At 44.9% G+C, this 14,022-nt stretch overlaps 1 protein-coding gene across 2 annotated transcripts; it reads right to left on the bottom strand.

The window, feature by feature from the left end:
• Positions 1 to 434: 434 nt before the first annotated feature.
• c1qbp (complement component 1, q subcomponent binding protein) lies at positions 435 to 12,841 on the bottom strand. Of its 2 annotated transcripts, XM_068007921.1 has the most exons (7): positions 12,551 to 12,841; positions 11,714 to 11,864; positions 10,492 to 10,579; positions 9,676 to 9,741; positions 7,350 to 7,445; positions 1,692 to 1,814; positions 435 to 932 (listed from the first exon to the last, which is right to left on the bottom strand). In XM_068007921.1, the coding sequence occupies exons 1-7, from the start codon at positions 12,798 to 12,800 to the stop codon at positions 786 to 788; spliced, it is 921 nt and encodes a 306-aa protein (XP_067864022.1). In that variant the 5' UTR covers positions 12,801 to 12,841; the 3' UTR covers positions 435 to 785. The 2 variants fall into 2 exon arrangements, with proteins under 2 accessions (XP_067864022.1, XP_067864023.1); XM_068007922.1 differs by lacking the exon at positions 9,676 to 9,741.
• Between the last annotated feature and the right edge of the window lie 1,181 nt (positions 12,842 to 14,022).

Consider the following 14,022-nt stretch of genomic DNA (forward strand, 5'->3'; position numbering starts at 1 on the left):
GCCGTAAAGCATTTTGGGATGTCCTGAGATCATGAAAGACGCTATATAAATATAATCCCACTCTCCTCCTCGCTCCCCATACCTTTTCATCTTTTTCAATCCATCAAATTCTTTAAAAAATTCATGGTCTCTACAGTTCATGCCAGAAAATTCCACATTCTATCCAATTTCAGTGTAAAGATGCCAAACAGATATCCCAACTCACCAAGATGTAAATGTGCACTTGTAAAGTAATTAGGTTTTTTTTGCAGTCATTTCTAGGAATCATACACCTGGTAACTGGCTGCCATTTTACCCTTTGTAAAACAGGATAATATTTGCACTCACTATAAATGTTGAATCTATGAAACGTGTCCACTCCCACACAGTAGGACCAGAGTTGTGCTCCCCCCTCTCCCTGCTCAACACCATCCCCAGAGATCAGGAGAATCCACTTCTGACAACATGTTTATTCAAGAATGCCTCTTTTTTTTGGGAACATCTTAGGTTATTGACATTATAAAGAGCAAATAATCTGTCCTCACACTTTGGGTTAACACTTCCATAATTAGTGTACAATTCAGAGACTTCATTTTGGATATTTCAGCACCCAAATTACTTTGTACATAATAAAGAAAGATGTTAATTACACAGAGCAGTTCAGAACCAGAGAATACCTTTGTACAAAATCTATTGTAAAATAATTTAAAGCCTGGGGACATTCTGCCACTTCTGACACAAACATTACCATCACGAAGCAATCTTTGTCAAAAGGCTGGGAGACAGTGATAATTGTACTCTAATTATTAGCACTTGATAAAACCCTTCAAATCTTCAAGGAACTTGATGTACTCCTGGTGTTCTAAGGCAGTGCTGAGCTCAACGAGTTCATCAGCAAAGGTGTTATCAACCCCACGGTCAGCTAGAAAGTCCATCAGATGGTCGTAGAGGGCCTGTGGGAGGCAAGAGGGAAGTTAGGGTCCGTGTGATTGAATCTCAGTGCAGTCAGTGGGGCTGCAACAAAGCCACCCATTCCAAGTATCAAAGTTATCTTTGACTGAAACTGGGCTTTACCCGTGCTAAAGATTTAAACCAAAGCAACTCTAATCGAGCCACCAGAAGTGTATAGTGCAAGTAAAACGTCAAGATGGCTCAGAGACATTGCTATTTTAAGGCTTGGGAAAATCACAAACCTGCACCACCTGCTTCACTCCACTCCTGTATAAGTAACTCTAAGTCTGCAAAAACAGGGCACTAAATAGGAAATGGTCAAAACCATCAAGTAAATGTATGCTCCCCTCCATCTGCTCCAATCTGAAAACATTAAGGGAGCAAGATTGATGTGTAGTGCCAATCGTATACTGCACACATGCACTGGGAGGTCCAGTGAAGACAGGATCAAGCACATCTGTGTCAGCCGTTGTAATTAAATAATCTGTCAACACTCACCATGAAGGCTTCTACGTAAATAGCTAGTTAGACACAGCATCAGAGGGTGAGCAGCTCCTGTGAACCCCAGCGAGGAACCCCAACTTCAGAGGAAGGAGTGAAGGTAGGATTTAAAACCAGCAAGGAAATACTTAAAAATGGAGCAGAAAACACTAACGGAGAGGGACATTTTCACGGAGTAGGTAGCTCGCTCCAGAATTCCAATCCAATTCATAACATGGGTTCATATTAATAAACATTCAACAGGATGTTTTCCTACTCACCCAGTCCAGGGAGTCTGTGTTAAGGGTATAGCTGGTGTCCTTCCAGTCATCCTCTGTAGTGGACTGAAAGCTGACCTCTCGGATGGCAAACACGTCACTCTCATCCTCATCGCCATGCCCAATCTGTAACCCATTTAGTCATTTCAGATATAAAAATGTCTAAAGCATTAACAATAATTAGTGCAGCAATTAGCATTTCAATGTACCTGCAATGGCTGTGTTAAGGGTTTATATTCAAATGACAGGTTTTAAATAGATCCAAGTGGTAAAGTTTGCCCAGCTTAATCTCAGGGTGGCAGCAATATCATTGGAACAGCATCCCCAAGTTCTGCTCCAAGTCACACACCATCCTGACTTGGACAGAGATCACCATTCCTTCTGTTGTTGGGTCAAAATCCCAGAACTCCTCATCTAACATTATCGTGGGAGCACCTTCACCACAAGAACTGCAGCAGTTCAAGGAGGAGACTCACCACCACCTCCTTAGGGCAACTAGGGATGGGCAATAAATATAGCCTTGCCATTCAGAAGCCTCACTGCTCTTCAAACAGATTCTCCAACTCACATTCTTAGCCAGCCCTTCAACCTCACCAGCTCAGCCTAGTCACCCACATTCTTTATCTCCGAGAGATGTCCACTTCCTCATCTCTCTTACCCTACTCTAGGAACAGGAGTACACCATTCAGCCCGTCGAGCCTGTTCTGCCATTCAATTAGATCATGGCTGATCTTTGACCTTAATTCCACTTTCCAACCCGATCCCCATATCCCTTGATTCCCCTAGAGTCCAAAAATTTAACTATCTCAGCCTTGAATATATTCAATGACTCAGCATCCATAGCCCTCTGGGGTAGAGAATTCCAAAGATTGGCAACCCTCAGTGAATAAATTCCTCATCTCAGTCTTAAATGGCCGACTCCTTATTCTGAGACTATGCCCCCTAGTTCTAGACTCTCCAGCCATGGGAAACAACCTCTCAGCATCTACCCTGTCAAGCCCCCTCAATCTTACATTTCAATGAGATCACCTCTCATTCTTCTAAACTCCAGAAAGTATAGGCCCATTCTACTCAACCTCTCCTCATAGGACAACACTCTCATCCCAGGAATTAATCTAGTGAACCTTTGTTGCACTGCCTCTAATATCCTTCCTTAGATAAGGAGACCAAAACTGTACAGAGTACTCCAGGTGAGGTCTCACCAAAGTCCTGTACAATTGTAGTAAGACTTCCTTACTCTTGTACTCCAATGCCCTTGCAATAAAGGCCAACATGCCATTTACTTTCCTAATTGCTTGCTGTATCTGCATACTAACATTTTGTGTTTCTTGTACCAGGACACCAATATTTAATAGTTTCTCACCATTCAAAAAATATTCTGTTTTTCTATTCTTCCTACCAAAGTGAATAACCTCACATTTCCCCACATTATACTCCATCTGTCACCTTTTTGCCCACTCACTTAACCTGTCTATATCCCTTTGCAGACTGTGTCCTCACAGCTTACTTTCCCACCTAGCTTTGTATCATCAGCAAACTTGGATACATTACATTCGGTCCCTTCATTTAAGTCATTAATATAGATTGTCAATAGCTGAGATCCAAGCACTGATCCTTGCGGCACTCCACTAGTTACAGCCTGCCAACCTAAAAATGAACTGTTCATCCCTACTCTCTGTTTTCTGTCCATTAACCAATCCTCTTCTCCATGCTATCGAATGCCTTTTGAAAATTCAAATGACATCCACTGGTTCCCCTTTATCTATCCTGCTAGTTACATCCTCAAAAAACTAAAATTTGTCAAACATAATTTCCCTTTCATAAAACAACGTTGACTCTGCCTAATCATATGATTTTCTAAGTTTAATAAACTTAAACACCTCAATTAGATCACCCCATAATCTTCTATACTCAAGGGAATAGAAGCCTGGTCTATGCAGCCTGTCCTCATAATTTAACCCTTTAGCCTTGGTATCATTCTGGTGAATCTGCGCTGCACTCCCTCCAAGGCCAATATATCCTTCCTGAGGTACAGTGCCCAGAACCGAATGCAGTACTCCAGATGGGATTTAACCAGGACTTCATGTAACTAATATAACTTCTATCCCTTTGAATTCCAGCCCTCTTGAGATAAAGGCCAACATTCCATTAGCTCTATTGATTATTTTTTGCACCTGCCCACTAACTTTTGGTGATTTCTGGACTTGGACCCCTAAATCCCTCTACTCATCCAGTTCCTAGCTTCTCACCATTTAGAAAATACTCTGATCTATCTTTCTTGGGTCTAAAGTGAACAACCTCACACTTCCCCACATTAAACTCCATCTGCCACAGTTCTGTCCACTCACTTGATCTATCAATGTCCTGTTGCAACTTTCTGCTCCCATCTACACTTTATTTGACGTCGTCTGCAAACGTAGATATATGGCTTCCTATGCCTTTGTCCAAGTCATTTATAAATATATTGAAAAGCTGAGGCCCCCTAGTCACCACTAGTCACATCCTGCCAATTTGAATACATACCCATTATTCCTACTGTCTTTGATCTAATTAATTCCCTATCCAAGCCAATGGGTTGCCTTCAATTCCACGTGCTTTCATTTTTGTTAAGTCTCTTACGTGGAACTTTCTTAAATGGTTTCTGGAAGTCCATATAAATAACATCCGTAGACACTCCTTATCTACATTAGTTTCCCAATCAAAAAATTCATCTATATTTGTTAGACATGACTTACCCATTATAAATCCATGCTGGCTCTCTCTGATCAGCTCATATTTATCCAAGTACGCACTCATTCTGTCCCTAATAACAGATTCTAGTAACTTCCCCACGTTAGACTAATAGGGCTATAATTTCCTACTTTATCTCTCCTACCCTTCTTAAATAGTGGAGTGACATTGGCAATTTTCCAATCCAAGGGGACAATTCCTGAATCAAACATTTTGGAAGATCATGACTAACCCATCAACAATTTCCTCACCTATTTATTTTAATATCCTGGGGTGGAAATCATCAGATCCTGGAGATTTGTCTATTTTCAGTCTCATTATTTCCTCCGTTACCACTTTTTAAACTTATATTATATCCAGTAAGTTCCTCCCCTTGCTTTATTTTTAGTTTTCCTTGTGTCTCTGGTATTTTATGCTCTTCCTCTACTATGAAGTCCGATACAAAGTATTTAAGTAAGTCTGCCATTTCCTGATTTTCAATTACAATATCACCTGCATCTGTCATTAAGGGGCCCACATTACTCTTAGCCACCCTCAATATACTCGTAAAAACCCTTAGCGTTGTCCTTGATATCCATCGCAAGCTTTTTCTCATATTCCCTTTTTGCAGCTCTTATCACTTTCCTCGTATCCCTTTGCTGTTCTTTATATTTCTCCCAGTCCTCCAGATCTCTACTCTTCTTTGCGTTGCATAAGCCCTTTCTTTTAGTTTTTATACCATTGCAAACTTCTTTTGTTGGTCCTAGTTGTTTAATTACACAAGGAGAGCTCTTGCCCTTTAGAGGTATGTACAGGTCTTGTACATAAAAACGATCCCTGACCCTTCCAGGAGGTCCTCGAACATGTTGGCACCTCCCAATTCCATGCCCACCTCTTCCACCCTTCTCAGCACCAAAATACCCCTAACCAAACTCATGGGTGACATCTTGTGACCACAGTGCACCGTCTCTCCTTGTCCTCTCCGTAGTGTTGGACATGGTTGATCAAGTCACTCTCCCACTACCCTTGCCTGGCTCCATTCCTGCATCTCCAGCGACAGTTTCTCTTATCTCCCTCACACCTTCTGGAGTTCCACAGAGATTTATCCTTGACCCACAACCACCCCCCACACATACTGCCCCTCGGTTGGCATGGATAGAGGATTGGTTAATGGACAAAGCAGAAAGTAGGAATAAACAGATCATTTTCAGGTTGGCAGGCTGTAACTAGTGGGGTGCCGCAAGGATCGGTGCTTGGGCCTCAGCTGTTTATAATCTATATTAATGACTTAGATGAAGGGATCGAGTGTAATGTATCCAGTTTACTGATGATACAAAGCTAGGTGGGAAAGCAAGCTGTGAGGAGGACACAAAGAATCTGCAAATGGATATAGACAGATTAAGTGAGTGGGCGAGAAGGTGGCAGATGGAGTATAATGTGGGAAAATGTGAAATTAACCACTTTGGTGGGAAAAGAATAGAAAAACAGAATACCTTTTAAAAAGGTGAGACTAAGAAATATGTTGGCAGTCAGAAGGATTTGGGTGTCCTTGTACATGAATCACAGAAAGTTAACATGGAGGTGCAGCAAGCAATTAGGAAGGCAAATGGTATGTTAGCCTTTATTGCAAGGGAGTTTGAGTATAAGCATAAGGCTGTCTCGCTGCAATTATATACGGCTCTGGTGAGACCATACCTGGAGTACTGTGTACCGTTTAGGTCTCCTTACCTAAGGAAGGATATACTTGCCTTAGAGAGGGTGCAACAACACTTCACTAGATTGATTCCTGGAATATGAGGGTTATCCTATGTGGAGTTATTGAGTAGAAGAGGCCTATATTCTCTGGAGTTTAGAAGAACGAGTGGTGATTTCATTGAAATGTATAAAATTCTCAGAAGGCTTGACAGGGTAGATGCTGAGAGGTTGTTTCCCCAGGCTGGAGAGTCTAGAACTAGGGATCATGGTCTTAAGATAAGGGGTCGGCCATTTAGGACTTAGATGAGGAAAAATTTCTTCACTGAGGGTTGTGAATCTTTAGAATTCTGTACCCCAGAGGGCTGTGGATGCTCAGTCGTTGAGTATATTCAAAACTGAGATCGATAGATTTTTGGACACTAAGGGAATCAAGGGATATGGGGAATGGGCGGGAAAGTGGAATTGAGGTAGAAGATCAGCCATGATCTTACTGAATGGTGGAGCAGGCTCGAGGGGCCGTATGGCCTCTTTAGAACAGAGAAGGGTTAAGAGAGATTTGATTGAGGTGTTCAAGATCATGAATGGAGTTGTGGAACGATTTGACAGAGTAAATAAGGAGAAACTGATTCCAGTGGCAGAAGGGTCGGCATCCAGAGGACACAGAATTAAGGTGATCGGCAAAGCCAGAGGTGACGTGAGGAAACTTTTTTTTTAAACACAGCAAGTTGTAATGATCTGGAATGCACTGCCTGATAGGGCAGTGGAAGCAGATTCAGTAGTAACTTTCAAAAGGGAATTGGAAAAATACTTGAAGGGAAAGCATTTACAGGGATATGGGGAAAGATCAGGGGAATGGGACTAATTGGATAGATCTTTCAAAGAGCCGACACAGGCACAATTGGCCTCCTCTTTTGCTGTACCATACTATGATACTGGGCTTAGGCAGCTGAAGGCTTAGCTACCAATGGTGGAACAAGTGTGTAAAGAAACATCTTCACTTTTAGTACTGCATAATACTGAGTTAAGCACTGAGCAAAACCTCTGTTCATTTGTGGACAAAACCCTTTTCCACCAACACGGTAAATTTATTTTTAAGTTTTAAGTGTGGAGCCACCAAATATGAAATTCTAACATCCTCCCGTAATTTAATTTTTGGAGTGCTACACAATGACCCAGTATCTATTTTGCGTTGAACAAAGTGAAAATCTACGACCGACTTGTCCGACCAGCCTAGTCATAGTCTGTACAAATACCCACCTCATCCTCGGGATAGTGGCAGTCAAACACCAGGCTCTGGTTATTCGACAGCTTGGTCACTTCCACAACAAAGTTTGGGGTTGAGATGATTTCAGGCTGCAAAGAAATTCAATTATTCATTAGATACAAGACAACAGGGCCAATGACATTTTAGATACAACTTTTTATTCTTTTGTAAAGTCTGGCATTGTGCACATCTGAACAAGTTACCATTATATGGCCTCCCACCAGACCCATCCAGCTTCCTATGGGGGGGTATAAGAAAAATAAATCTGTGCTGGTTGAGGGATCATCCTCAGATCCCCCCCACCACCCAAACATTACCTCAGACCTCCTCCATTGCTAATGTTGCCTCCCAAGTGTGGTTTCCTCTTTTGCACTAACTCAACTTGAGTCTCTACAAGGCCCAAAAACAGATCAATAACTATAAAAGGCCTATGTCCAAGACTTGAATACAGCACCTATTCATGGAGAGGGTCTTTCAGCACCTCTCATTTCTAGACAGGTTACAAGAATAAGCCCCCATCATAGGCAGCCACTCCACCTTCCAACCTCTCTCTCCATCACAACCATCGGCATCTTTCTCTAAATTGTCATTAATACCACACCGTGCTCCTCTGAACTTTCCTTTTCAGTTCCTTCAAAGCGTCAAATAAACTGTCCTATATATACTCTTCCTCATCGTAATTTCATTGTGTTGAAATCAAGATTCAATGTACAGTCTCCTACTCTAACTCATTCTTTCTCCAGGACCTCCCTCAGTTCCTCATACAACCATCAGGCTTTTAAAACACAAGTACGGTCTCATTTAATCACTATTTCCTGATATACCTCATCTGTTTTACTGCTTTAAATCTTCGTGCTCTGCATTATGGGCCTTGATCTTTCACCTTTGTTTCTGAAAAAATTGCCGTTGGCGGATTAAATTAGACAACTTCTCCACAGCAACAGCTCCTGAGTTGAGGGACTCACGCAAAATACTACATTCCTTCTCTCCACAGATTATTTAAATACAAACAGAACTAGGAGTTTGTGGGTCAAAAAATTCCAAAAGTCACAAGCTAACAGCTCAGGATGTCAACACATATTCCTTTGACACCGGTTATTTCAAAATATTTATCCAGATTTTTTTGTACCCTGAAATTAAGAGTCTCAGCATGAACCAAGAAAGAAATGATCTGTGAAACACCATTCACATCCAATACGGCGCCTTAATCATCCACCAACTGTACGGAGAATTAGAACCAGTTGATTCCCATGCATTGGACCCATCCTTCAGGAGGAACATAAGAAATAGGAGCAGGAGTAGGCCAATCGGCCCCTCGAGCCTGCTCCGCCATTCAATAAGATCACGGCTGATCTGATCCTAACCTCAAATCTAAATTCATGTCCAATTTCCTGCCCGCTCCCCATAACCCCTAATTCCCTTTACTTCTAGGAAACTGTCGATTTCTGTTTTAAATTTATTTAATGATGTAGCTTCCACAGCTTCCTGGGGCAGCAAATTCCACAGACCTACCACCCTCTGAGTGAAGAAGTTTCTCATCTCAGTTTTGAAAGAGCAGCCCCTTATTCTAAGATTATGCCCCCTAGTTCTAGTTTCACCCATCCATGGGAACATCCTTACCGCATCCACCCGATCAAGCCCCTTCACAATCTTATATGTTTCAATAAGATCGCCTCTCATTCTTCTGAACTCCAATGAGTAGAGTCCCAATCTACTCAACCTCTCCTCATATGTCCCCCCCTCATCCCCGGGATTAACCGAGTGAACCTTCTTTGTACTGCCTCGAGAGCAAGTATGTCTTTTCTTAAGTATGGACACCAAAACTGTATGCATTATTCCAGGTGCGGTCTCACCAATACCTTATATAACTGCAGCAATACCTCCCTGTTTTTATATTCTATCCCCCGAGCAATAAAAGCCAACATTCCGTTGGCCTTCTTGATCACCTGCTGCACCTGCATACTAAATTTTTGATCTTCTTGCACTAGGACCCCCAGATCCCTTTGTACTGCAGTACTTTCCAGTTTCTCGTCATTAAGGTAATAACTTGCTCTCTGATTTTTCCTGCCAAAGTGCATAACCTCACATTTTCCAGTATTGTGTTGCATCTGCCAAATCTCCACCCACTCACCCAGCCTGTCTATATCCCCTTGTAGGTTTATGTCCTCCTCACTCTCTGCTTTCCCTCCCATCGGCCTAATGTTTCATTCCATTGCTACAGGTTAATCTTGTTTCACCCACTGAGGTGTGTGTGTGTGTGTGTGGTCAATTTGGTGCAAGTTTGCAGCTGGTTATTTACATCCGATGACTTTGCCCTACCTGCTCCGTTTGTCCCTGCGGGGCCTGGGTACCATCAGCGGGTTGTTTCCATTTGCCACCACGCCCCTTAGAGAGGAAGGGGAAGGGGAGAAAGGGGAAGGGATGTTGAAAGAGGGGTAGTGAGGGTAGAAAGAAATGAAAGGGGAACAGACAGAAGTAAAGAGAAAATTTATGAAGCAGAAAGTATGGGGGGGGGGGAAAAAAAATCAAGTGAATAAAAAGATTAAAAACTGAAGAAAGGCCAGAAGAAAAAGCAGACTTGGGAGGCGATCAGGTTTAAACGTGGGACAGACTCATTTGACCTATTCTTCCCAAAGTTCTTTTGACCAGTATAGTCCAGCCTGACCCATCCAAGCGGCAAGTGCATCACATCAAGCTACTGCTCCTACGGAACTCGTCATTGAAATGTATAAATATGAAAATTACAACAGGACAATTTACACACACAGTCCATAGTTGTAGACTCAATCTATAGGCTTCTGAAGAAAGACTCCTACGGTGGGAAAACATAACTTCATACGGACGCCTGTTAATCAACCCCTCTCCATTTTTTGGCCAACCTACAAAATTGTTCTGTTCAGTCAGCGGGATTCACCGATTTTTTTTTGGCAAGTCGACAAACGGAGCGCTGGAAGACTCCACACTGGGAGCACAGTACCGGAGCTGGGAAGTTGTGTTAAAACACCGTTATTTGGAAAAATGGAAAGTATTTCTAGGATAAACCAGGAAGAACAAAACAATTATATGCTCAACTGCCTCCAGAGTATACCAAGATGAGACCGGCTTACAGTTCTGTGGAAGGGCAATCCATCTCACCTCATTCTCCGCATCCTTCTGTCCTTCCTGCGGCTCCTCCTCCATTGTTGGTGGAATACTGTTGTTGATATTAAAGCAGACCGTGACCCTACAAATAGGAAGGTGTGAATGGTTATCATCACCGTGATTAAACAACACCCCAAGGTGCCACCAGGTGTGGTACTGAACTACATAGAGCAGGAAAGTAACCAAGAGGACGCGCTGATCACAGACTATCCACAGCTATAAGTTAATTAAAAAACTAGGGCTGGTGGAGTATTTATCATCAATATTCAAGAACAGGATGAAGCTGTGACCTAAAGCAGCATGGAATACACAGACTGCTGGCACTGTACTGACCAACTGGAAATGATCGGAACTTTTTACATTTGTTATGTTCAGCATTGTAATCTCAGTTTGATATTGGTAGAGTTACAGAATAAATATATTTCAGGAAGTGTTCCACAATTAAAATGGTGTTTCTTTGCAATGTACATGTGTTCTACATTCAATTCTTTATTTGGCTCAGTGGTAGCACTCTTGCCCGAGTCAGAAAATCATGGGGTCAAGTTCCACTCCAGAGACTTAAGCACACAATCTAGGCCGACATCTCGGTGCAACACCGAGGGAGTGCTGCACCGTTGGAGATGCCGTCTTTTGGATGAGATGTTAAACCAAGGAACTCGTCTACCTGTTCAGGTGGATGTAAAAGATCCCACGGCACTATTTGAAGAGCAGGGGAGTTCCCCACATTGTCCTGTGCAATATTTCTCCCTCAACCAACATCATTAAAACAGATTGTCTGGTAAGTTCTCATTCAAATGACCCAAGGGGCTGCCACATCTCCTGACATTTCTAAAGTTTTCCATTGGCTGTGAAACACTTTGGGACGTCGAGATCATGAAGGCACTAGGTAAGTGCACGTTCTATCTATCCAAATATAGTCTACTCCTGGTAACTGAATTTAGTGACTTTGAATTAACAGTAGACTGTATAGCACAACCCTGAACTGCCTCAATAAAACACTTCCAATCTACACTAGTTCATGCAAGTAATAGTCTTAGCGAGATTATTAAACCACTTGTATATGTGGAGTACAACAACTTGCATTTATATGGTGCGTTTTAACACACAAAATGTCCCAAGGCACTCAGGAGAGAAATAGTAGCATGAAGAGGAATGGAACAGAGCCAGGGAACAGAGGCTGAATAGCAGCACTGGGGAACTGAGATACTTCACTCACTTTTCACCATCAACTTTTCGTACAAGTTTAGCTTCAGTCCCGTTCAGCCCAATCGCCCAGCCTCCAGACACCGTCGGCAGTTTCGAGCTCTTCTGGATTTTCATCTCCTCCTTGATTTCGTCTGTGAGGAATTCTGCAAATGCTTTGTCACCTGCAGAGTGAATGAAGAACAAGCCGGTTAAAACTAGACACTGCACCATCACCATATTCCACAGGTACAAACAGACCCCTGAGCTGTTAAACTCTCACACAAGGGAAGCCCCAGGTTTGATCCACAGGCTGTGTGGAATTGCATGATCTCAAGACAGGCCAGCACTAGAGACACTATAATCAACCTCATTACCCAGGAATGGGGAGAGGATAATGCCGAGTGCGGGAAAGATCACCGGCTCAATCCTCCACGGTCAAATAGAACAGCTTCCTGACATTCACTGCCTCCCTTCACCTGCGACCCTGGGCCATCGGGTGAAATACCAGCAGCAGCCTGTACAACGACCCCAATACTGGGGGGAAAAGAGGAGGGAGGGGGGAGAGGGAGAGAGAGGGAGGGAGGGAGGGAGGGGGAGAGAGAGAGGGAGGGGGAGAGAGAGAGGGAGGGGGAGAGAGAGAGGGAGGGGGAGAGAGGAGGAGGAGAGGGGGGGGGGACGGGAGAGCGAGGGGGAGGAGGAGGAGAGGGGAAGGAGGAGGAGGGGGAGACGGGAGGAGGGGGAGACGGGAGGAGGAGGGAGGGAGGGGGGAAGAGGGGAGGAGGAGGGAGGAGGACGGGGGGGGGGAGGGGAGGGGGGGGACGGGGGGGGGGGGGGGGGAGGAGACGAGGCCCGTCAGTCGCCCTCTTACCTTCCGTGTGAAGCGCCCCGCAGCCGCAGGACAGGCCGTTGAGGGGCCGGATGGAGCCCAGAGCCCCGCGCCGCGGGCCGGAGCGGCAGAGGAGCCACATGGAGCGGGTGAGGCCGCGGATCCCCGGGCCGCCGCCAGCACCGGCCGGCCGCAGGAGAAGCAGCGGCGGCAGGGTGGGCGGAGCGGGCAGCGCGGCCCGGGGGCCGAGCCGGGAGGCTGAGCACAAAACCCGGGGCAGAAACTTCAGCATGGCGGCCTGACCTCTCCACACGCAGAGAGCGTGACCCCACCCGGAACCGGAAACTCCCCGCTCCAGCTCCCGCCAACCAGGAGCCGGGAATATGGAGCCAATCAAGAGCAGGGACTAGGGAACCAATCAGGAGCCTGGAGTAGAGATCCAATCAAGAGCCGGAACGAGGGAACCAATCAGGAGCCGGGACTAGGGAACCAATCAGGAGCCGGAACTAGGGAACCAATCAGGAGCCGGGACTAGGGAACCAATCAGGAGCAGGGAACCTGAGACCCTCTTGTCAGACCGGGTACGGGAGCATAGTGGTTATGTTACTGGGCCAGTAATCCAGGGGCCTGGACTAAAATCCAGAGACATGAGTTCAAATCCCGCCACGGCAGCTGGCGAATTTAAATTCAATTAATTAATTAAAAATCTGGAATTAAAATACGAGTATCAGTAATGATGGCCATGAAACTACCACATTAGTCATAAAAACCCATCTGGTTCACTAATGCCCTTTAGGGAAGGAAGCCTGCCGCCCTTACCCGGTCTGGTCCATATGTGACTCCAGACCCACAGCAATGTGGTTGATTATTAATTGCCCTCTGAAATGGCCTAGCAAGCCACTCAGTTGTAAAATCTCGCTACGAAAAGTCATAATAAGAATAAAACCGGACGGACCACCCAGCATCGGACCACTAGGCACCGGACACGACAACGGCAAAACACCAAGCCCAGTCGACCCTGCAAGGTCCTCCTTACTAACATCTGGGGACTTGTGCCAAAATTGGGAGAGCTGTCCCACAGACCAGTCAAGCAACAGCCTGACATAGCCATACTCACAGAATCATACCTTTCAGCCAACGTCCCAGACTCTTCCATCACCATCCCTGGGTATGTCCTGTCCCACCGGCAGGACAGACCCACCAGAGGTGGCGGTACAGTGATATACAGTCAGGAGGGAGTGGCCCTGGGAGTCCTCAACATTGACTCTGGACCCCATGGGCAAGGAAACCTCCTGCTGATTACCACCTACCGTCCTCCCTCAGCTGGTGAATCAGTCCTCCTCCATGTTGAACACCACTTGGAGGAAGCACTGAGGGTAGCAAGGGCACAAAATGTACTCTGGGTGGGGGACTTCAATGTCCATCACCAAGAGTGGCTCGGTAGCACCACTACTGGCCGAGTCCTGAAGGACATAGCTGCTAGACTGGGCCTGCGGCAGGTGGTGAGCGAACCA

Source organism: Heptranchias perlo, chromosome 28, assembly GCF_035084215.1.
Source record: "Heptranchias perlo isolate sHepPer1 chromosome 28, sHepPer1.hap1, whole genome shotgun sequence".
Classification (NCBI taxonomy): Eukaryota; Metazoa; Chordata; class Chondrichthyes; order Hexanchiformes; family Hexanchidae; genus Heptranchias; species Heptranchias perlo.